Below are 25645 nucleotides of genomic sequence, written 5' to 3'. Positions count from 1 at the left end.
CGCAATCCTTGAAGGAGGCGGTTGTGAGGCCCCTTCTCAAGAAGCCTACCCTGTACTCGGCTGACTTAAATAACTTCCGTCCAGTCTCCAATCTCCCCTTTGTGGGGAAGGTTGTAGAGAGAGTGGTGACGCTCCAGCTCCGACGGTCTCTGGATGAAGCAGATTATCTAGACCCTTTTCAATCTGGCTTCAGGCCCAGCTTCAGCACAGAAACCGCTTTGGTCGTGCTGATGGATGATCTCTGGCGGGCCCGAGACAGGGGTTATTCCTCTGTCTTGGTGCTACTTGACCTCTCAGCGGCTTTTGATACAATCGATCATGGTATCCTTTTGCAACGGCTTGAAGGGGTGAGAGTGGGAGGCACCGTTTTACGGTGGTTCTCCTACCTCTCTGGCTGGTTGCAATCGGTATTGGTGGGAGGGCAGAGGTCAACCCCGAGGCCCCTTGAATGCAATGTGCCACAGGGGTCGGTCCTCTCCCCCCTCCTATTTAACATTTATATGAAGCCGCTGGGTGAGATCATCAGACAGCACGGGGTGAGGTTTCATCAGTATGCTGATGATACTCAGTTATATATCTCCTCCCCGAGCTCTCTCAGTGAAGCAGCCGATGTGATGGGCCGTTGCCTCGAAGCCGTGAGGGTCTGGATGGGGGTTAATAGACTCAGGCTCAATCCTGACAAGACTGAGTGGCTTTGGATGTTGCCTCCCAAGGACCATGTCGACTGTCCAGTATTGACTCTTGCGGGGGAAAATATACCCCCCTTCGGAGCGGGTTCGCAACTTGGGTGTCCTCCTTGATCCACAGCTGAATTTGGAACATCATTTGACGGCTGTGGCTGGGAGGACCTTTGCACAAGTTCGTCTGTTGCACCAGTTGCGACCCTACCTGGACCGGGAGGCTCTCCTTACAGTCACTCATGCCCTCATCACCTCACGTCTGGACTACTGCAACACGCTCTACATGGGGCTACCCTTGAAAAGTATTCGGAGACTACAGTTGGTCCAGAATGCAGCCGCGCGAGTGATAGTGGGTGCTCCTCGATACACCCACATTACACCTATCCTCCGTGAGCTGCACTGGTTGCCTATTGGTCTCCGGGTCCAATTCAAGGTGTTGGATATTACCTTTAAAGCCCTATATGGCTCAGGGCCAGGCTATTTGTGAGACCGCCTACTACCTCATAGTTCCCTTCGTCCGGTTAGATCCCACAGGCTGGGCCTCCTTCAGGTCCCGTCGGCCAAGCAGTGCCATTTGGCGGGGCCGCGGAGGAGGGCTTTCTCTGTGATGGTGCCCACCTCTTGGAACCAGCTCCCCCCGGATATTAGGACTGCTCCCACCCTGTTGGTTTTCCGTAAGCTGCTTAAGACTTGGCTTTTCCGGCAGGCCTGGGGTTTATAAAATCTGACCCCTGGATGACTGTTCTTGTGCTGTTCATTTTGTTATGTTTTATGTGTTTTTATTGTTAACCACCCAGAGTCCTCCGGGAGTGGGGCGGCTTATAAATTTTAAAAATAAAAATAAATAAATAAACTACAGCACATTTTCCATTTTCTTGTAAATGGCTTCTCAGATACAAATATGACTATTTAAGAAAACAACTTTAAGAATTCAAGAAAGCATTTCTTTCTGTACAGTTCTGTTGCTGAAGTATGAAAACGTGGATATGGTTAACACTAGTGCCTTTAATCTAAAAATAACGATATACAGTGATGTTTGTATATAATTTGAATTGGTATACAGACTTAGTCTTTGACAAAGGATTAAAAGAATAAAAATTCTGTCCTGAAAAGCTTGTATTAAAAACTTGATACATCAGGATAGTTTGAATAGGATGTTAAATTTATTTCCAATATCATTATGCACTGGATTTCACAATCCAATAGAAATTTAGATGCATTTGGCCCCTATTAGAAAAATAGGCTTCACTGAATAGCATCATTTCACTGCTTCTATACATTATTTTTATTGGAGAATCATCTGAAGTTGGTGGTAGTCAAATATAATTCAACACACTTCTGCAAAAATTGCTAATAATCAGCAGAAAACAAAAATTTGTAGCTAATGGGAAAGATTACCATATAAACATTGTGATAGTGAATGTTTGTGAGAAGCTTCATAGGACCTTGTTGGGTTCAGGTTTCATTCCTTCTTTGGTTTCTCATCAGTAAGTGGAAGAAAAGAAAAGCTCAAGCAATTAATCCAGTGTTCATAAGTAGGACATTTTGCTGCCGAATGTTAACATTGGTTTTAAAAAACAATCAAAATTAATGTTTTTCAGGTAATAAAGGAGGACTATTGGGAGCCAGGTATAGAAAGGTATGAAGTAGGATGCAGTCAAGTCATAGGAACATTTAAGTCCTGATTTGTCTAATGAAATAAATATAACTTTTAATTTTAAAAAGGGGGTATTTCCTGAGTTGAAAGCCTAAATTTGGGCAGAAACTCATTCAGGTGGCAATCTTATGCCTATGGTAGTTAGGTACTGTAGAAGTTTTAATATGTGAATAAAATTGCACAATTAATTAATAATTAGTTGCATGTCTCAATTTGGTATATATAAAAATATGATGAATTCAAGAACAAAGGAATTAATAAGAAATTACATCCGTAGCAAAAAAAGATTCTTATGTAGTATCAGATATTATGAAAAATAAAATAATTGCTATTACAATAGCAAAAATATCAAGAAAGGAATGCCATCTTCCCATGTTGGCAGATACAATTTATCTAGAGCTGAATGTCACAAACTTAAAATTGAATACTCTACGTGGCACTCTGGATTTTAAGCTTGAATCCACCTATTATATTAAATCATAATTTAAACTATGGTTAATTTGGAGCTTAATATTTGTATGAACCAATTAAATGATTTATTTAATAAATGATGTTTAAATAATCCCAGTGTATAGATTGATCTTTGAACACAGTCTGTCTAGCCTAAATTTAAGGATACTTTAAGAATTGAACCACAAGCAGTGAAAAGCATATAGTGCAACTTTTTGCTTCAACTCTTAACAAGGAATATTATACAAGTCAGGATAGCTGTATTTATTGAGTAACTGGAACAGCAAGAAAATCAATCTACTACTTTCAGGAACATGTTTCACCATACCTCTTCCCAATTTAAAAAAAATAATTGGGTTTTGTAATACAGCACGCTTTTCATTTGAGCTGTAGATAACTTACAAATTAGACTTTATATAAACCTTTTTTCCCATTTTCGAAGATAGCCTTTTTTATGCAATGCAGAAGAAATATTGGCAGTATTTCAATTCACCTGTATTGATAGTAAAAAAATAAAACTAACCCCCCCACTTCTTTATGTCTGAATACATAAGATTGTGAACATGAAAAGGTTCATTATTTTTAGGGTGTTACAGAGTTAACTCTTTATGAGTTAATAGCCATAATTTTAATAAGCCCAGCTTCCAAATATAATCTATATTTGTATAAATATAAAACATATCCATACATAAATGTGCCATGCATCTGGTAAAAAAAAAATAGTGGTTAGATAAAGATAACCAACAGATCTTCTTAATAGTTGAAGAAACATGACAAATTGCTTCTTTTAACGATATTGTTGATGAACCACTTTCAGAAAAAATATTTAAGGATTCTTCTTCACTTTAAAAAGGCCAATAACATGTTCATGCGTTCTTATTATTCTATAATGCTGCTTAAGAATTAAAAAATTACCAGAGTTTTTAATAAACATATGCATTTAAAAATACATTACTTTCATGGTGAAAACACACATTCATATTTCTATGAATACTTAAAAATTTGCATTGCAAAATTAAAATTTAAGAAGTCAATTCAAGTTCTTTAATTTGCATATCAAGAGTAGTACTCAAGTACAATTTAACAATTTAAAAAATATTAATTTGGTATTATTAAGTACAAAATAAATATGGCATCTACAGACTCCAACTGATTGCAGTCTGTGAAATAAATTGGTCCACTTTTGGTAGTCGTGCCTAATGAACCAAGGTGAAAAATTATGAAACAAATTTTATCTGAAGAAGAACTCCAGCTCGCAATTATGGTGCCTTAAATCTCGTTCAGATTGAAACAGATGGATAAACAGAGACCTGTATCCTTTAAAGATTAAAACTGGCTTACTCGTATAAGAATCAGGATAAACAGCAAAATTCATTTGCTGATTTCTTATTTCTATCCTTTAACACAGTTATTTTGCCAGTACAAATAAGCGAACTTCCCAGTTAAAACAAGAGTAAGAACTGCACACACCAAAATGATCTACTGTTCCCTTAAAAAAAAATAATAATAATACATCACATGATAACAATGAGTTGATTTGTCCACAGTATTGTCTGTACTGACAAGGAAAATTATTTTTAAAAAAAACTATGTTTTTTTTAAAAAAACTGAGCATAAAGCCTGTTACGCGCCTATCACAATTTGAAGTAATTCCCTAAAGCAACTCATTTTAGCCAACATTCAGAATGCAAGACCTAATTCTCTTTGGGTTAGAGATCAACATGGCCACGTTATAAGCAAAAGGATCTCAAACTGTGTGCATTACATGTGAGTAAGAGGGCTTGGTCTTGGCTAACTTCCATGGGCGTCTTCATTCCCTCGGCTGTCCCTTATTGCAGTTGTCATAGCTGTAAAATGGTAATACAGTCGCTCATCCCGAAATTCAAAGTCATTGGTAATATGTTGGATGATGCCGCCTTTCACCAGCCTCTCTCCATACACTACAGCTTCCCCGCGGTCCAAGGCAAGGCCAACTTCCAAAAGCCAGTTCACCAGATCACAGCCGAAGAAGACTCCAGTCACAGTCTTTGTGCCACACCTGTATGTCAAAGGAAGGATTCACCCACATGTTCTGTAAATCTCGTATCACCACTGCTTGTTGGATGAAGACAAGGGGAAACAAGGAAAGACAGCATGATAGTTAGAAGGTTGTTAAAAGAAGGACTAATAGCCAAGTATATATTAAAGATGTTTTCCTTTTTGGCAGGTCTCAATCGCCTTTTTAATCAGCCAAAATGCATGCAACCATCTAATGAAAGCTAGGATATGCAGAACATCTTATAAGGTTAGTGTAAAATTATTATTAGTTTGCTATCTATAATCTTAAAATCTGAAATTAATCTTTAATCACAGAAATTACCATTGGAATTATATACAGGTAGTCCTTGACTTAACAAACATTTGTTTAGCGACTCCTTGAAGTTAACAGTGGCAAAAAGTGGCATACAACCGGTCCTTGCATTGACAACCATCAGAGCATCCCGTGTCTTGTGATCAAAATTCAGGTGCTTGGCCTGTATTTACAATGGTTGCAGTCTCCTGGGGTCACATGATCGCCATTTGCGACTTTCCCAGCAATTTCAACAGGGGAAGCTGGATTTACTTAATGACGGTGTGATTTTACTTAACTACAATGCTTCACTTAACAACCATGACTCACTTAACAATTGCTTTGCTTAACAATGGAAATTCTGTTCTCAATTGTGGTCATAAATCAAGGACTACCTGTACAGTAGTAGAAGAATTAATGGTAACATTTTAGATGATAACCATATCAAATTCTATTCCAGAAGGAAAAGTCCTAATCTAGCATGTGAAAGGCTTAAATACTCTATTCAATGGCTGTATGTGCTTCAAAAATTATTTTGAAAATATGTTCTGGGAAGGAATGAGAGCTCAGGAGCCTTTATAAAAAAATTTTTCAGGTTTCTATAGAAATTGGAAAAAAAAATACAACTGCTACTCCTTAAAACAGCTGCTTCTTTTTTATCTCATCACACTTCTTCAGAGCAGTTGTCGGCTGAATCATTTCTGAAGTACATAGAGCTTTAGTAAATGCTGTTTAGTACGGCATTTGATTAAATATTTTTTTGGTTTTATAAGCTCAAGATATTTCTTTTATGGAGAAAACATTCATAGCCTTCCATTTGCAATCTAAAAAGGAAGAAATTTAGGGAGAATTAAATCAACTTGTCCACTCTTGTAGGTTAAATTTGGGTCTCTTGGTCCTAAAATGCTTATTAAGCTAACTAAAGAAGAGCCCTGGTGTCACAGTGGTTAGAATGCAGTATTGCAGACTAACTCTGCCCACAGCCTGGAGTTCGATCTTGATCGGCTCAAGTTTGACTCAGCCTTCCATCTTCTGAGTTTGGTAAAATGAGGACCCAGATTGTTGGGGAAAATATGCTGACTCTATAGACTGCTCAGAGAGGGCTGTGAAAAGTACCGTGAAGAGGTATATAAGTCTAAGTACTATTGCTATTGCTAATGCACAAAGATCTTGAGAAACAGCATAATTGGTTCAGATTCATTTCAGACTCCAGGAAGTGTTTTTTTCTCCATTCATAACTGTAAACCGCATGCAACCACCTCTAAGCCCATGCTGAGTATCTCAGGCAGCATTATGGTCTACTATGCATGACTGGGATAAGGACTGAGGTCAACAATGAAAGTAATGCATGCCTTGTGGAAAGTCTTTCTATGACCTGCCTGCCTCAACTAAGCGCCCAACAGTGATAGCCAAGCTATCTTGCCATATAATTGAAGAACTATTTTTCAAGTATAAAAACATTCTTCCTTCCAATAGAAGTGTCATCTGGGCATCCACATACATACTTAATGTCAGGAAGCCCTTGGAATGGTCACAACAGGCCTTGAAATGGATGTGGTACTTCAACGTTTCAGTCAATAGAAGAAAAATGCATGAAGCCCTCTTCCAAAGGGTTTTCTAGAATTTCAGGGTTTTTGTCTAATTAAATGTTACCATAAAGAATGCAACTATTCCATCATCTAAAGTTAAGCCAATCCAGCATACAGACTATGTAAGATAGCCTTTTAATTAATCATCTTATGTTAATTTTAACTAACGTAACATGGGAACCTATAACAAAATCAGTGCTGGGTCAACAACAAACATTAGCGTTCTAATGCCAGGCATTCATCTGAGAAGAAAAGAGAGAAATATAGATGAAAAGGAGAACAAGGAAGGGTTATATCACTTATTGCAACATATGTAGATCAAACAGTGGTAGCGATTAAAAAAAAACAATATTGATCCCTTTTTCTTTTTTTAAAGTTGGCTCTTCAAAAAAAAATATAAAGAAATTTAAAAATAGTTGTAAAAGGCAGAACAAATATGTAAAAATTGTTTATTTGCTACTTCCACAGAATTTTATATCCAAAAATGAAAGTTTGGGGATATATGCAATCCTAAATTTGAGACACAGAATGTGAATATGTTGAAACAGCAGCTGAAAACCAGATAGGGAAGATTCTAAGATTAAGAATGCCAGCAAATTTCTCAAAATATCACTAAAAACTGCAAAGCACATCATTAACAAGTTAGACTTAAGTTTCTTGGCTTCACAGAGCACTTCATGAAAGAAGTCAGATAATAATATCTTCTTCTGTGACTGCTTTTGTTCATTGCAGATAGTCCTCCACATATGACTGTAATGGAGCCTGCCTATTATGATCATAAATCGGGTTGGTCATATGACTGCCCAATTTTACCTTTTTTGTGGCAGTTGTTAAACAAATTTGCTGGCTGTAAAAGACATGTGGCAGTATTAAGCAAACCCATTGTTTGCTATGGCACTGTTTTGCTGAAACCCATAAGTAACTTCCGGTTTTTGACAAAAACTTTGTAAAACACAGATACAATGTTACCATACATTGTATGGGATGCTGCAAACTCTTGTAAATGCTGCTGTGTTACCAAATGCCAAAAGTGTGATTACATGAGTGTGTGTGTTGGGGGGGTAACCATCCTAACGGGGACATAATTCCCCTTTTCCAGGTAGGTCATAACTTTGAATGGTCATTAAGTAACTGGCCATAGTACGAGGAGTACTCGTAACAGCATCAGCTTAAACTTCCTAGTTCAAGCTGTTTACACTGCTTTTGATTTCTATATTTAAAACTACGTGCTAGAATCTCTTTATGATAATGTTATGGTTTGATACATAAATTAAAAAAATATATAAACACCAAGAGTTAATACCAAGAATATAAATTCAGAAATAAATATTTGCAGATCAACAGTTAACCAATTGTCTGCTTAGTGGTGTTTGGAACCCGTGTGTCTTGTGTATACTCCTAGTAAAAAGAAGGGTATTTACAGATGCAGAGTACACACCCATCCATATTTACAAACTGTTGATTTGTAAATATTTATTTCTGAATTGATATCCAGAATATTAGAATAATTTAAATCACTTTTGACACTGATGAACAACTCCACCTTCTATCCTGGACAATGCTTCTCACACACACATCTCTGTGGTAATTAACAAACTGTTGGCAAGTCATTCGGATCTCCTCTGGGACAGATGACTCCCTCTGTTCCACAGTTCTAGTACCCCAAAGGAATCCAAGCCTACATGAGAAAAAAAAAAGCCCATTTGAAATACTGTCTGAGAAAAAAGCATAAAACAAGGACTTGATTTCAAATATTTTTGCCTGTGAAGTTTTATTGTTATTGTGTACGGTTAATATGTCACAAACAGGTTTTTTAAGCAACAAGTTTGAAGAATTAAAATAGTTCAAACATTAAAGCTAGGTATTAAACTGAAGAGGAGTTGGATGGGAACAAATTCTTTTTCCTACTTTCATATACACTTTGACCTAATTCACGTATATATATTTCTTAGTTCTGTCCCATATTTAACATGTTGACAAGGCTCCCTAACCCTCAGAAGCAAGCTTACTGAGGAGTAAGATGGAGGTGAAAATGAGGTGAGGAGAAAAAAAAAACTGTATAGGGAAAGAATAAAATCACATTATATGAATGAAAGAACTATTTCATTCATGGAAAAAATAACTAGGTTCCAAGCCGGTATACTCATGTAAATACAGAAATCTTATACCAGCTTAAAATGTATTTTATGGATAATAACTCATACAAAACCCTATATGTCACACCAATACCGTGGAATTCAATTAAATAACATTTAATGGTTCCCTAATCCAGAATGTATTAATATAAATTGATGCTCAATAACCAGAAAAGCATTGCTTCATGCCTATATTAAAAGGAGCAGAATTTCAAGATAAACCAGATTACTGTTTTTGTAAAAAGGAGCAACATCAGAGTTAAAAGTTCTCAAGGCAGCTGAAATTAAATGGATATATAAACCACTAAAATTACCTCCTTTTGAATGGAAGAATAATTAGATGTTTGTCTAAACCAAACATTCCAAAAGAAATGAATCCCTGAAAAAGAAAAAAAGTAAATACTATAATATTTGGATGAACAATTGTATACAAATTCCTAAAATTAAGTTTTTAATTCGAATGAAAAGACAGAATAGAAATCTGTTTTACAATGCTTATATTTATTTAAATAAAATTCAGAGTACAGCATGGATCAAGCCCAAGAAATGGAAAAATACTTAGGCATCAATACCCAATACTGTGATTTTTAAAGTCAGTCAAAAATATCCTTTCCTTTCAATGTCTCTTTCCTCATATCACAGTTTCCTAAACTGTATGTTTATCTCGGCTAGGGTTATTACAGTTTCTTAATTTTCCATGCTTCCTTTTATAATGAGACATACATGACTTACAAAAACAAAACAAAAAAAAATGGGCACACGGGTAATCCTTGCTTAACCACAGTTGGGAATGGCAGCTCCATCGTTAAGTAATACAGCATTAAGAGAGACATCATGCAACTGTGATGGACTTACCACCTCACTTCGTTAAGCAAATCACCTGTACTCATTAAGTGAGACATTACACAACCATGACTTGTGATTTGGCTGCTGGCTTTTTCAACTGACTCTCGTTTTTGGAAGCTTGCTTGAAAGCGCACTAATGAGGATCATGTGACTGTGGGACACTGTAACAGTTTTAAGCATGAGGCCTGGTCATAAAGTGCTTTTTTTCAGCACCTTTGGATGGATGCTAAACAGGGCAGTTGTTAAGGGAGGAATACCTGTATTGCTGGAAGGAGAATTTAAGAATGTAAGAAAACTAAGGGCTATGAACCAACTGTAATGAACAGTGTATTTTGAAAAGCAACAATAAGCAATTTGGCAGGCATGCTAACATTAAAGAAATAAAAATAATGTCTCAAGGGAAGATAGTGCAATTAAAATAAAGCTGAAGCTCTCAGAAAGCATTTTACTTCCGTAGGAAAGAATAAAGGTAAGATTATTTAAGGAACAAGCCTGTGACTCTTCCCATGCTGCCATGTTTTCAGGAAGCAGATTTGCTTTTGTGCTTGGAGTTTTTTCTTATTGAATTACCTTTTCAGTGCAATTTTAACAGTATGTGAGAATGACCTTGGGGGAATAAGGGGAAGAGAGAGGCCAGGGAAACAATAAGATGAAAAGGAGGAGCCCCCAGTGACTTAATAGTCAGGAGATAAAACTTAGGGAGGACCTGCCCTAACTGAATGGGTGGTTAAAAGTGGTTACAGGAGATCTGTCCAGATATGAAAGATTCTGTTAATGTAGCCTTACAATAAGGTAGAACTAACTCATCTACAGTAGTTATGTTACCTGTCTGGTTTACCTGGGAAGGATGAAAGGAATTTAATTAGCACAAGAGTATTATTTCAGTTCCTGGTTAAATTTCACTGGACCATTTTAGTGGGATGTCAGCTTGACTTTAACATATTAGGGAGAAGACCAGTTGAAATCCTTCATTTTGACCATCTAGATCAGTTAAATCTGCATTCTCTTGGAAAACATTTTCTCTGGATGGATGGCTTCTATTAATGAAACACCCCTAACTACTGACATGGATTATTTCCCCCTTTAAACAAGTGGACAAGCAACATTTGTCAGTGCACAATGAGCAGTTTTAATTTTATCAAATTTAAGGTACGGTATATGCTGGCATACAAGGCGACCCGGCGTATAAGATGACCCCCATCTTTGTCGCCGGGCCGCATTCCTAGAACATCGTCTTATACGCCGGAAACTACCAGTATTTCCGGCGTATAAGACGACTCGGCGTATAAGATGACCCCTGTCTTTGGTGCCAATTTTAGCACTTGCAGAAGTCGCCTTATACGCCGGCATATACGGTAAGAAAATAGGCCAAAAATAAGTCAGGCACTTTCTCTCTCTTCCTTACAAACATATTCCAGTCTGTAATGTGCACATTTATATATGGGTTCAATGAAACATTCTATTAAATACGTATGGACAAGTTCACATTATTAATTTGAGACAGAGGATAAATATTTACCTGACCAAAATTAAATACAGCACAGAAAAACTGCAGTTCCACGTAGAGCCTCCCAGGCTCTTGGTTAAATAACCACCACAAGCAGCTTGATAGGTTCTGTAAAGGAAAAACCAAATGAACACATGCTACCATGAGTATCTTGTTGCTACAACTTTCACTGGCCTTTCTCTTGGATTATAAGACAGATTTTTTTCCCACCAGAACTTTCCAAGTTTAGTGAATTGCCCCTGTAGACTACTATTACTAAAACCAAGAGTTTACAGCAGGTCTGAACAACCTTTCTGGAGAAGGGTAACAAGACCATGACAATACATAGTTCTTATACATTTTCTTTCTGCAAAAAAGAAAGCGGATAAGCACACCGCTGTAGTTGGGCAGTTGCTGCCAGTAAATAATCTTCTAAAATGACACACACTTTGAGAATTACCCACCCTTTGTTTAGGGAGATTGTGTGGAACGGCTTTGCTAACATAGCTGTAGTAACAGATGGAAGTACAATGAGTACAGGTGCAATTGTCTACTGAATCCCTGATTCTTAAGTCATAGGAAGCTTCCTGACATCATTAGACAATTGGCCTAGTATCTAATTCAGCATTGCCTAAATCAGGGGTAGGCAACCTTGGCTCTTTTATGACTCATGGACTTCAACTCCCAGAATTCCTTTCTGATGGTCTCAGCCAACGTGCCAGTGGTAAAGGATGCTGGGCGTTACATTTTGATAGCATCTGAAAGGCGAAAGGTTCTTCACCCTTCATCTAGGCAAGGGGTAGGCAACCTTGGCTCTTTTATGACTCGTGGACTTCAACTCCCAGAATTCCTGAGCTGGTGTTAATCTTTAAAGCCCTACCTGGCAGGGGACTGGTTATTTGAGGAACCACCTCTTCTGGATTTCATCTGCCTCTCCCTCCAGATCCCATGGAATACATGTGCTATGACTTCCATTATCTGGAGAGCTACATTTGGCAGGCTCTAGGCCAGGGGTTAGGTAACCTTGGCTCTTTTATGAATCGTGGACTTCAACTCCCAGAATTCCTGGGCTGACTCAGGAATTCTGGGAGTTGAAGTCCATGAGTCATAAAAGAGCCAAGGTTGCCTACCCTGCTCTAGGCTATGGCGCCTGCATTGTGAAATCTTCTCGCCCAAGAGATAAGGCCAGACTCATCACTCCTGATCTTTGGAAGGTCCCTCAACACCTGGTTCTGCTGGCAGGCCTGGCGACTCCAGAGGATGAGTGAACTTGTGAGGTAACTCCATTATTATTGACATCCCTCCATCTGTTATTTTCTTCTCCAATTTTAGTTCTGTTTTATAGTTTAATGCTTTATAATTATTACACTTTAAGGTAATGATTGTTTTATCCAATTACCATTTCATTGGACTGTTGTATCAGAGTCATTTTCTATGACATGGGCGACCATATAAAATTGATTAATAAATAAATGAAATATAATGATTTAACTTCTTTAGAAATAACATTACGCTAGTAGCTGATACGAAAAACACACTTTGTGATGGAGAGTAAGATAAAACAACCACACATCAAGAATCACACGTTTGCGCCTCCCACCAAAGAAACTCTTACAGCAAAAAGGCCCACAATGAGAAGCAGGCACAGCAGCACATGTCTGGCCAGCTGTTGGTCTCCCGTTTGCAGAAGCTGTTCTTCCTGAGCCAGGACACACCTCTGAGAACTGCACGGAGTCAAACACTGGTTTGCTGAAAAACATTTAAGTGTTAACGCGTAAGGCATAAACACAACACTGAATCCCATTGTTCTCTTAACAGAAAGTCATAAGAGAAACAAGAAAATGAGAACATGATCAATTGCTATAAATCAGGGGTAGGCAACCTTGGCCCTTTTATGACTCGTGAACCTCAACTCCCAGAATTCCTGAGCCAGCATGGCTGGGAGTTGAAGTCCAGGAGTCATAAAAGAGCCAAGGTTGCCTACCCCTGTTCTAAATAAAAAGATACAGTTCTTGTTCATATAAGCCAACATGCTTGGTTTAGAATCGGCATGCTTTATCTGTAAACCATAACTTGTGCTGTCCATTTGCAGTCTCCCAATATTCTAGATCAACCCCAGACTTTATCCCTGAAATGCAATTGCTCACTTTGAGTTGCTCATTTCAAAAAAGAAATTGAACGTTGTTACAGACAAAAGAGTTGGTTCTGTTTGTGGTCAGAGAAAAAAAAATACTTTTTTTTGAAAGACTGGAAACCTCATGGACATGCATGGACATTTTGTTAAAAAAAGAAAAGATCAAATTGATGATTGGGGGATTAAAAAGGAATGAAGAGGTTGGGGAAAAGATTAAGATGGTATTTATTTGATAAAAAAGATGAAAGGCGTAATTGTCTGTTTTTCTTTTTTCATTTCCTTTCTTTTTTTTCTCTTTATCTTACTTTCTAACATTTGTTGTTGTTTTGTATACTTTTAGTATATTGAAGAGAGACAGAGAGCTGGTTCTGTTTGCTTGCTACCCAATCCAAATCTCAGTAAAGTCACCCCTGGTATCAAACAGCAAAGAAATGCAGTAGTGACTATCCAGCCTTTAATCTACACTTAAACATTTTATAACAGAATAGAGACCATTTCTGCACATAAACAGTCTGCCTTAGATCATTAGCAACATCATTTTCAACTGAGCAAAGTCAATATTAACAGACCAGCATTTTTTGTGTCTACCAAATTGCAGTGGTATAAAACACAGTAGCAATCAATTTTAAGTTAATGATATTTATCACTAGATGGCAGCAAAAAGCTAATAAAGCTAATAAAGGCTCTTATTCTCCAGGTTTCAGAAGCTCCAAGGCTTGCTACTACAGGGCAGAAGGGCTTCCTAATTTTATCTTCTTTTCCAAACTAGTTATCAGTCCCACCTATCTCTAGCCAATTATTCAGAACTTGCTTCCCTAAGTGTCGAAACAGGTGAGGGGATTCCCCTCTTTCTTCCCTAACTGTATTGTCCATCTATAGAACCAATAAAGATTTACAGAGCTGCAGCTTGGAAGGATTTCTAACTCTAAGTACAGTAAGTCCAAGGGTCCTTAAGCTTGAATATTTCTATGAAAAAGAAGAAACAAGGCACAGTTCAGGAAGGACAAAGATTTTCCTGGATGATACCTCGGTTCTACTTACCCTCTAATTTAAATCTAAGTCTGTATAAATAAAAGTTACATTAAGATTTTGATCCATGGTTACAGCATAACATCCATTTTTAAAAGAACCTATTAATCTTACTAATCAGCAAATCTATCATTATTCCATTTTTTTCCTGTTTCATGCCAAAAGTTTAATAGGGGCTTCCAATCTGCATTAAACTGACTCAATGTCTTTTCTTCAGTCATTTTCACCATCTCAGCCAATTCCATCAACTTTATCAGCCATTCTTCCAATTATAAGTATTAATGAATTTTTCCACTATTGAGCACATAGGAGTCTCATTGCTGTTATCATATATAAAAACAGATTACTATGTGGAATTTCTAAATTTTTATCAATCAACTTCAATAAAAATACTTCTGGTCTCGACTGCAGGTTGATCTTCAAGATTTTCTGAATTAATAATTAATTATTTTTTATTTTTTTGCATTTCTTCCCTGTCTCTTTACTCGGTCTGTTCTTTTTCTTGATTAATAGTTTTGGTTACTTTTTATCCTTCTACCTTTGAATTTAGTAAAGTATGAAAGAAAAAAAAAATCTAAGCCTCCATAGCCAGGATGAAGTAGTGTACAAGATGATGCAATTCTCATTATTAAGATTTAATATGTAAACCCGGACTGGTAGACTTGCTGAAGCGATGTTATTTTGTGGGATTAATCCTACTTTTGTGTTACCCCTTTCCCCTGGTCTAACCTTTTTATATGTTTCCCTTTGCCTTATCCTTTTTGACCCTATCCCTTTATTACCTTTATAAAACTCAATAAAAATATTTATATATATAAAAAAAAGATGATGCAAGTCTCTTCTCTGCCTCTGCTATTCAAAAGGGAGGGACAAACTGCTCATTTCCCACACCTTCTGGCACATTTACTATCTAAATTAGCTCTTTGTTGCAACAGTGTGAAACCCTTCTCCCCGCATATCTATTAAATATTTGCTTTATTGGCCCCAGCATATTTTCACATGTGTTCTTTAAAGGAGATAAATGTTATATTAAAAAGGTGCATTTTTCCAGTTCATATTTTATGTTGTTGGAGGCTTCATATTCGTGTAACTGTCAAGACATTTCAAAAAAAGCAATACGAAAATGCGAGGAGGGAACACATATCCTGAAAAAAAAACAAATATTGGAACAAAGCCCTTTTGAATACGAATATGAAGACAGCCATGTACAGGTATCAGGTGTGCCCCTTGATTTCTCTCTAAATGTCAACTTATTATATAATAACATTAAAAATGGTGTCTACATGGGAACTAGAATCTGACTCTTGCAATATTCCTGTTTCTTGGTGACGGAAGAAATTAAGGAGGAACAGATTGTAAAAGTAGAGGAATTTACAGACATGTCAAAACTGACTTGTTTAATCAGGGATAAAACAATAAGTACTCTCATAAAAAATGGAAAATACATGCACTTTTTTATTAAAAATGCAAACAAATGTACTGACAATTTATACATTTGCTGATCAAAAAGGACTGAATATGGGAAGAAGGGAATCATGTAAATCTTAAACAGGGAGGAGAGATAATAACTCCCTTTTTTTCCCCATTTATAACTGTATTGTTCCTTGCACTTTTATATTTTTATTTATGTATTTTCATGATTTTCTTATATAAACATCTCATATATGATATAATCATGGAACACCATATAACATAACATGGAATGTAGGAAAGAACCCTCCAAAACAAGAACAGAAATGGACCAAATTTGCTAAAAGGTAAGATGGCAGCGAAAGAAAGACTAACAGGCTAGGTCCAGATGATAACTACGGGGGGGGAGGGGGGGAAAATCCTGAAAAAAATTCCCTAGGCTAGTGATGGCGAACCTTTTAGAGACCGAGTGCCCAAAAACTGGCCCTGCCCCCGCTCCGCCCCCAAACTGGCTGCTGCCCAATCTGCTAGCAGGCCACTCACTGCCTCCAGGGTCCGCCACAGATTGCCCAGGCAGCCCAACACTGCCATGGCAGCCACGCCCTCTGCCCACGCCCCACAGTATCAACTGTGTGTGATGGGGCGGGAGGGCAGAGACTTGTCCATACTTCCTGGCTTCCATGTCCTTGGCTGCGCTGCTCCACGTGGGCCACGCTCGAGGCCGACTCACCTCCAGGGGGGCTGCTGGTGAGGAGGGGATCGCAGGGGGAGACAAGGCTCGGACAACAGAACGTGTGCCCATATACAGGGCTCCGAGTGCCACCTCTGGCATGAGTACCATAGGTTGGCCACCACTGCCTTAGGCCATCCCTATGGGAATATCAGTGAGACAAGCCTATAAGCTAGCCTGCCCTATCCATGTTTCCTGGTAAAATACATGGGAAAATCCCATTGGAGGAAAATTCCACAGGGTTACGGTTAGCTCACCATGAACTCGGAGAACAAAATGGACATTGCCAACAAACTCGGAGTGCTTGGGTATGGTTAGGGGGGGGGGCTGACTTTTCTAGGCTGCCCTATCTATGTTTCCTGGTAAAATATGTAGGAAAATCTCATTGGAGGAAAATTCCACTTAAGGTTACGGTTAGGTCACCATGAACTCGGAGAGCAAAATGGACATTGCCAACAAACTCGGAGTGCTTCGGTATGGTTAGGAGGGGACTGGCATTTGTACGCTGCCCTATCTATGTTTCCTGGGAAAATACCATTGGAGGAAAATTCCACTTAGGGTTAGGGTTAGGGCACCATGAACTCAGAGAGCAAAAGGGACATCGCCAACAAACTCGGAGTGATTGAGTATGGATAGGAGGGCACTGACTTTTCTAAGCAGCCCTATCTATATTTCCTGGGAAAATTCATGGGAGACTCCGCCACTTAGGGTTAGTTCACCGTGAACTCGGAGAGCAAAATGGATATTACCAACAAACTCGGAGTGCTCGGGTATGGTTAGGAGGGGACTGGCTTTTGTAGGCTGCCCTATCTATGTTTCCTGGTAAAATACATGGGAAAATCCCATTGGAGGAAAATTCCACTTAGGGCTAGGGTTAGATCACCATGAACTCGGAGAGAAAATTCCACTTAGGGCTAGGGTTAGATCACCATGAACTCGGAGAGCAAAATGGACATCGGCAACAAACCCGGAGTGCTTGAATATGGTTAGGACGGCACTGGCTTTTATAGGCTGCCCTATTTTGTTTCCTGGTAAAATACATGGGAGAATCCCATTAGAGGAAAATTCCACTTAGGGTTACGGTTAGGTCACCATGAACTTGGAAAGCAAAATGGACATCGTCAACAAACTTGAAGTGCTTGGGTATGGTTAGGTGGCGACTGGCTTTTCAAAGCTGCCCTGTGTACTTTTTCTTGTAAAATACATGGGAAAATCCCATTTGAGGAAAATTCCACTTAGGGTTAGGGTTAGATAACCATGAACTCGGAGAGCAAAATGGAAACCACCAACAAACTCAGAGTGCTTGGGTATGGTTAGGTGGCGACTGGCTTTTCTAGGCTGCCCTATCTTTGTTTTCGGGTAAAATACATCGGAGAATCCCATTGGAGGAAAATTCCACTTAGGGTTAGGTCATCATGAATTCGGAGAGCAAAATGGACATCGGCAACAAACCCGGAGTGCTTGGGCATGGTTAGGAGGGGACTGGCTTTTGTAGGCTGCCCTATCTATGTTTCCTGGTAAAATACATGGGAAAATCCCATTGGAGGAAAATTCCACTTAGGGTTAGGGTTAGAACACCATGAACTCGGAGAGCAATATGGACATTACCAACAAGCCCGGACTGCTTGGGTATGGTTAGGAGGGCACTGACTTTTCTAGGCTGCCCTATCCATGTTTCCTGGGAAAATTCATGGGAAAATCCCATTGGAGGAAAATTCCACTTAGGGTTAGGGTTAGGTCACCATGAACTAAGAGAGCAAAATGAACATTGTCAACAAACTTGGAGTGCTTGGGTATGGTTAGGAGGGGACTAGCTTTTGTAGGCTGCCCTATCTATTTTTCCTGGCTAAAATGCATGGGAAAATCCCATTGGAGGAAAATTCCACTTAGGGTTAGGGTTAGGTCACTATGAACTTGGAAAGCAAAATGGACACCACCAACAAACTCAGAGTGCTTGGGTATGGTTAGGTGGCGACTGGCTTTTCAAGCCTGCCCTGTGTACTTTTTCTTGTAAAATACATGGGAAAATCCCATTTGAGGAAAATTCCACTTAGGGTTAGGGTTACGTCACCATGAACTCAGAGAGCAAAATGGACATCGTCAACAAACTCGGAGTGCTTGGGTATGGTTAGGAGGAGAGTGGCTTTTGTAGGCTGTCCTATTTATGTTTCCTGGGAAAATTCATGGGAAAATCCCATTGGAGGAAAATTCCACTTAGGGTTAGGGTTAGGTCACTATGAACTTGGTAAGCAAAATGGGCACCACCAACAAAATCAGAGTGCTTGGGTATGGTTAGGTGGAGACTGGCTTTTCTAGGCTGCCCTATCTTTGTTTTCGGGTAAAATACATGGGAGAATCCCATTGGAGGAAAATTCCACTTAGGGTTAGGGTTAGGTCACCATGAACTCGGAGAGCAAAATGGACATCGTCAACAAACTCGGAGTGCTTGGGTATGGTTAGGAGGAGAGTGGCTTTTGTAGGCTACCCTTTCCTGGGAAAATTCATGGGAAAATCCCATTGGAGGAAAATTCCCTATAGGTCACCATGAACTGCAAAATTTCTGGGAGTGCTGGGAAAATTCATGGGAAAATCCCATTGGAGGAAAATTCCACTTAGGGTTAGGGTTAGGTCACTATGAACTTGGCAAGCAAAATGGACACCACCAACAAAATCAGAGTGCTTGGGTATAGTTAGGTGGAGATTGGCTTTTCTAGGCTGCCCTATCTTTGTTTTCGGGTAAAATACATGGGAGAATCCCATTGGAGGAAAATTCCACTTAGGGTTACGGTTAGGTCACCATGAACTCAGAGAGCAAAATGGACATCGTCAAGAAACTCGGAGTGCTTGGGTATGGTTAGGAGGAGAGTGGCTTTTGTAGGCTACCCTATTTATGTTTCCTGGGAAAATTCATGGGAAAATCCCATTGGAGGAAAATTCCAGTTAGGGTTACGGTTAGTCACCATGAACTCAGAGAGCAAAATGAGTATTGCCAACAAACTGGGAGTGCTTGGGTATGGTTACGAGGGGACTGGCTTTTCTAGGTTGCCCTATGTACTTTTTCTTGTAAAATACATGGGAAAATCCCATTGGAGGAAAATTCCACTTAGGGTTAGGTCAACATGAACTCGGAGAGCAAAATGGACATTGCCAACAAACCCGGAGTGCTTGGGTATGGTTAGGAGGGCACTGGCTTTTCTAGGCTGCCCTATCCATGTTTCCTGGGAAAATTCATGGGAAAATCCCATTGGAGGAAAATTCCACTTAGGGTTAGGGTTAGATCACCATGAACTCGGAGAGCAAAATGGACATTACCAACAAACCCGGAGTGCTTGGGTATGGTTAGGAGGGCACTGGCTTTTCTAGGCTGCCCTATCCATGTTTCCTGGGAAAATTCATGGGAAAATCCCATTGGAGGAAAATTCCACTTAGGGTTAGGGTTAGGTCACCATGAACTCAGAGAGCAAAATGGACATCATCAACAAACTCGGAGTGCTTGGGTATGGTTAGGAGGAGAGTGGCTTTTGTAGGCTCTCCTATCCATGTTTCCTGGGAAAATTCATGGGAAAATCCCATTGGAGGAAAATTTCACTTAGGGTTAGGGTTAGGTCACATGAACTTGGCAAGCAAAATGGACACCACCAACAAAATCAGAGTGCTTGGGTATGGTTAGGTGGAGATTGGCTTTTGTAGGCTGCCCTATCTTTGTTTTGTAAAATACATGGGAAAATCCCATTGGAGGAAAATCCCACTTAGGGTTACGGTTAGGTCACCATGAACTCAGAGAGCAAAATGGACATCGTCAACAAACTCGGAGTGCTTGGGTATGGTTAGGAGGAGAGTGGCTTTTGTAGGCTGTCCTATTTATGTTTCCTGGGAAAATTCATGGGAAAATCCCATTGGAGGAAAATTCCACTTAGGGTTAGGGTTAGGTCACCATGAACCCGTAGAGCAAAAGGATATTCAACAAACTCGGAGTGCTTGGGTATGGTTAGGAGGAGAGTGGCTTTTGTAGGTTGCCCTATTTATGTTTCTGGGGAAAATTCATGGGAAAATCCCATTGGAGGAAAATTCCAGTGAGGATTAGGGTTAGGTCACCTTGAACTCAGAGAGCAAAATGAATATTGCCAACAAACTCGGAGTGCTTGGGTATGGTTACGAGTGGACTGGCTTTTCTAGGTTGCCCTATGTACTTTTTCTTGTAAAATACATGGGAAAATCCCATTGGAGGAAAATTCCACATAGGGTTAAGGTTAGGTTACTATGAAACTGGAAAGCAAAATGGACATTGCCAACAAACTCGGAGTGCTTGGGCATGCTTATGAGGGGACTGGCTTTTGTAGGCTGCCCTATCTATGTTTCCTGGTAAAATACATGGGAAAATCCCATTGGAGGAAAATTCCACTTAGGGTTAGGGTTAGATCACCATGAACTCAGAGAGCAAAATGGACACCACCCACAAACTCAGAGTGCTTGGGTATGGTTAGGTGGCGACTGGCTTTTCTAGGCTGCCCTATCTTTGTTTTCGGGTAAAATACGTGGGAGAATCCCATTGGAGGAAAATTCCACTTAGGGTTAGGGTTAGGTCTTCATGAATTCGGAGAGCAAAATGGACATCGCCAACAAACTCAGAGTGCTTGGGTATGGTTAGGTGGCGACTGGCTTTTCTAGGCTGCCCTATCTTTGTTTTCGGGTAAAATACATCGGAGAATCCCATTGGAGGAAAATTCCACTTAGGGTTAGGTCATCATGAATTCGGAGAGCAAAATGGACATCGGCAACAAACCCGGAGTGCTTGGGCATGGTTAGGAGGGGACTGGCTTTTGTAGGCTGCCCTATCTATGTTTCCTGGTAAAATACATGGGAAAATCCCATTGGAGGAAAATTCCACTTAGGGTTAGGGTTAGAACACCATGAACTCAGAGAGCAATATGGACATTACCAACAAACCCGGAGTGCTTGGGTATGGTTAGGAGGGCACTGACTTTTCTAGGCTGCCCTATCCATGTTTCCTGGGAAAATTCATGGGAAAATCCCATTGGAGGAAAATTCCACTTAGGGTTAGGGTTAGGTTACTATAAACTTGGAAAGCAAAATGGACACCACCAACAAACTCAGAGTGCTTGGGTATGGTTAGGTGGCGACTAGCTTTTCAAGGCTGCCCTGTGTACTTTTTCTTGTAAAATACATGGGAAAATCCCACTGTTGGAAAATCCCACTTAGGGTTAGGGTTAGGTCACCATGAACTCAGAGAGCAAAATGGACATCGTCAACAAACTCGGAGTGCTTGGGTATGGTTAGGAGGAGAGTGGCTTTTGTAGGCTGGCCTATTTATGTTTCCTGGGAAAATTCATGGGAAAATCCCATTGGAGGAAAATTCCACTTAGGGTTAGGGTTAGGTCACCATGAACCCGTAGAGCAAAATGGACATCATCAACAAACTCGGAGTGCTTGGGTATGGTTAGGAGGAGAGTGGCTTTTGTAGGCTGCCCTATTTAAGTTTCCTGGTAAAATACATGGGAGAATCCCATTGGAGGAAAATTCCACTTAGGGTTATTGTTAGGTCACCATGAACCCGAAGAGCAAAATGGACGTTGCCAACAAACCCGGGGTGCTTGGGCATGGTTAGGAGGGCACTGGCTTTTCTAGGCTGCCCTATCCATGTTTCCTGGGAAAATTCATGGAAAAATCCCATTGGAGGAAAATTCCACTTAGGGTTAGGGTTAGGTCACAATGAACTCAGAGAGCAAAATGAACATCGCCAACAAACTCGGAGTGCTTGAGTATGGTTAGGAGGGGACTGGCTTTTCTAGGCTGCCCTATCAATGTTTTGTGGGAAAATTCATGGAAAAATCCCATTGGAGGAAAATTCCACTTAGGGTTAGGGTTAGGTCACCATGAACTCAGAGAGCAACATGGACCTCGTCAAAAAACTCGGAGTGCTTGGGTATGGTTAGGAGGGCACTGGTTTTTCTAGGCTGCCCTATCTATGTTTCCTGGGAAGATTCATTGGAAAATCCCATTGGAGGAAAATTCCACTTAGAGTTAGTGTTATGTCACTATGAACTCATAGAGCAAAATGGACATTGCCAACAAACCCGAAGTGCTTGGGTATCGTTAGGAGGGCACTGGCTTTTCTAGGCTGCCCTATCCATGTTTCCTGGGAAAATTCATGGGAAAATCCCATTGGAGGAAAATTCCACTTCGGGTTAGGGATAGGTCACTATGAACTTTGAAAGCAAAATGGACACCAACAACAAATTCACAATACTTAGGTATGGTTAGGAGGGGACTGGCTTTTCTAAGCTGCCCTATCTATGTTTCTGATAAAATACATGGGAAAATCCCATTGGAGGAAAATTCCACTTAGGGTTAGGGCTAGGTCACCATGAACTCGGAGAGCAAAATAGATATCGGAAACAAACTCAGAGTTCTTGGGTATGGTTAGGAGGGCACTGGTTTTTCTAGGCTGCCCTATCCATGTTTCCTGGGAAAATCCCATTGGAGGAAAATTCCACTTAGGGTTAGGGTTAGGTCACCATGAACTCGGAGAGCAAAATGGACCTCGTCAAAAAACTCGGAGTGCTTGGGTATGGTTAGGAGGGCACTGGTTTTTCTAAGCTGCCCTATCTATGTTTCCTGGGAAGATTCATTGGAAAATCCCATTGGAGGAAAATTCCACTTAGGGTTAGGGTTATGTCACTATGAACTGATACAGCAAAATGGACATTGCCAACAAACCTAGAGTGCTTGGGTATGGTTAGGAGGGCACTGGCTTTTCTAGGCTGCCCTATCCATGTTTCCTGGGAAAATTCATGGGAAAATCCCATTGGAGGAAAATTCCACTTAGGGTTAGGGTTAGGTCACCATGAACTGGGAGAGCAAATTAGATTTCAGGAACAAACTCAGAGTGTTTGGGTATAGTTAGGAGAGCACTGGTTTTTCTAGGCTGCCCTATCTAGTTTTCCTGGGAAAATTCATGGGAAAATCCCATTGGAGGAAAATTCAACTTAGGGTTATTGTTAGGTCACCATGAACCCGGAGAGCAAAATGGACGTTGCCAACAAACCCGTAGTGCTTGGGTATGGTTAGGAGGGCACTGGCTTTTCTAGTCTGCCCTATCCATGCTTCCAGGGAAAATTCATGGGAAAATCCCATTGGAGGAAAATTCCACTTAGGGTTAGGGTTAGGTCACCATGAACTCGGAGAGCAAAATGGACACCACCCACAAACTCAGAGTGCTTGGGTATGGTTAGGTGGCGACTGGGTTTTCCAGGCTGCCCTATCTTTGTTTTCGAGTAAAATACGTGGGAGAATCCCATTGGAGGAAAATTCCACTTAGGGTTAGGTTTAGGTCATCATGAATTCGGAGAGCAAAATGGATATCGCCAAAAAACCCGGAGTGCTTGAGTATGGTTAGGACGGCACTGGCTTTTGTAGGCTGCCCTATTTAAGTTTCCTGGTAAAATACATGGGAGAATCCCATTGGAGGAAAATTCCACTTAGGGTTATTGTTAGGTCACCATGAACCCGAAGAGCAAAATGGACGTTGCCAACAAACCCGGGAGTGCTTGGGTATGGTTAGGAGGGCATGGCTTTCTAGCTGCCCCTATCCATGCTTCCCAGGCGAAAATCATGGGAAAATCCCATTGAGGAAAATTCACTTAGGGTTAGGGTTAGCGTCACCATGAACTCAGGAGAGCAAAATGAACATCGCGAACAAACTCGGAGTGCTTGGGTATGGTTAGGAGGGGACTGGCTTTTCTAAGCTACCCTATCCATGTTTCCTGGGAAAATTCATGGGAAAATCCCACTGAAGGAAAATTCCACTTAGGATTAGAGTTAGGTTACTATGAACCTGGATAGCAAAATGTACATTGCCAACAAACTCGGAGTGCTTGGGTATGGTTAGGAGGGCACTGGCTTTTGTAGGCTGCCCTATCGATGTTTCCTGGGAAAATTCATGGGAAAATCCCATTGGAGGAAAATTCCACTTAGGATTAGAGTTAGGTTACTATGAACCTGGATAGCAAAATGTACATTGCCAACAAACTCGGAGTGCTTGGGTATGGTTAGGAGGGCACTGGCTTTTGTAGGCTGCCCTATCGATGTTTCCTGGGAAAATTCATGGGAAAATCCCATTGGAGGAATATTCCAGTGAGGATTAGGGTTAGGTCACCATGAACTCAGAGAGCAAAATGAACGTTGCCAACAAACTCGGAGTGCTTGGGTACGGTTACGAGGGGACTGGCTTTTCTAGGTTGCCCTATGTACTTTTTCTTGTAAAATACATGGGAAAATCCCATTGGAGGAAAATTCCACTTAGGGTTAGGGTTAGATCACCATGAACTCGGATAGCAAAATGGACACCACCCACAAACTCGGAGTGGTTGGTTATGGTTAGGAGGGCACTGGCTTTTGTAGGCTGCCCTATCGATGTTTCCTGGGAAAATTCATGGGAAAATCCCATTGGAGGAAAATTCCAGTGAGGATTAGGGTTAGGTCACCATGAACTCAGAGAGCAAAATGGACACCACCCACAAACTCAGAGTGTTTGGGTATGGTTAGGTGGCGACTGGCTTTTCTAAGCTGCCCTATCTTTGTTTTCGGGTAAAATACGTGGGAGAATCCCATTGGAGGAAAATTCCACTTAGGGTTAGGGTTAGGTCATCATGAATTCGGAGAGCAAAATGGATATCGCCAACAAATCCGGAGTGCTTGAGTATGGTTAGGACGGCACTGGCTTTTGTAGGCTGCCCTATTTAAGTTTCCTGGTAAAATACATGGGAGAATCCCATTGGAGGAAAATTCCACTTAGGGTTATTGTTAGGTCACCATGAACCCGAAGAGCAAAATGGACGTTGCCAACAAACCCGGAGTGCTTGGGTATGGTTAGGAGGGCACTGGCTTTTCTAGCTGCCCTATCCATGCTTCCAGGGAAAATTCATGGGAAAATCCCATTGGAGGAAAATTCCACTTAGGGTTAGGGTTAGGTCACCATGAACTCAGAGAGCAAAATGAACATCGCGAACAAACTCGGAGTGCTGGGGTATGGTTAGGAGGGGACTGGCTTTTCTAAGCTGCCCTATCCATGTTTCGTGGGAAAATTCATGGGAAAATCCCATTGGAGGAAAATTCCACTTAGGGTTAGGGTTAGGTCACCATGAACTCAG

At 40.3% G+C, this 25645-nt stretch overlaps 1 protein-coding gene across 1 annotated transcript; it reads right to left on the bottom strand.

The window, feature by feature from the left end:
* Nucleotides 1-1941: 1941 nt before the first annotated feature.
* LOC120318765 (integral membrane protein GPR155-like) lies at nt 1942-12991 on the bottom strand. The gene is made up of 5 exons (XM_039366817.1): nt 12788-12991; nt 11206-11301; nt 9155-9219; nt 8249-8383; nt 1942-4825 (listed from the first exon to the last, which is right to left on the bottom strand). The coding sequence occupies exons 1-5, from the start codon at nt 12974-12976 to the stop codon at nt 4579-4581; spliced, it is 732 nt and encodes a 243-aa protein (XP_039222751.1). The 5' UTR covers nt 12977-12991; the 3' UTR covers nt 1942-4578.
* Between the last annotated feature and the right edge of the window lie 12654 nt (nt 12992-25645).

This window comes from Crotalus tigris, unplaced genomic scaffold, assembly GCF_016545835.1.
Source record: "Crotalus tigris isolate CLP2741 ecotype Arizona unplaced genomic scaffold, ASM1654583v1 scf7180000020397.568083, whole genome shotgun sequence".
Lineage (NCBI taxonomy): Eukaryota > Metazoa > Chordata > Lepidosauria > Squamata > Viperidae > Crotalus > Crotalus tigris.
The sequence above is the reverse complement of the archived record's forward strand: the minus strand, read 5'-3'. Positions and strand labels throughout refer to the sequence as shown.

What these genes read in the sequence shown, in the direction of transcription:
- LOC120318765 (XM_039366817.1), bottom strand. Translation starts at nt 12,976, where the DNA reads ATGGGATTCAGTGTTGTGTTTATGCCTTACGCGTTAACACTTAAATGT. An exon ending in ATTCTTCCATTCAAAAGGAG is followed by an intron (nt 8,384 to 9,154) that starts GTAATTTTAGTG and finishes TTTCTCATGTAG; the next exon opens with GCTTGGATTCCTTTGGGGTA. An exon ending in AGCATTGTCCAGGATAGAAG is followed by an intron (nt 4,826 to 8,248) that starts GTGGAGTTGTTC and finishes TTTGACATACAG; the next exon opens with GTGTGGCACAAAGACTGTGA.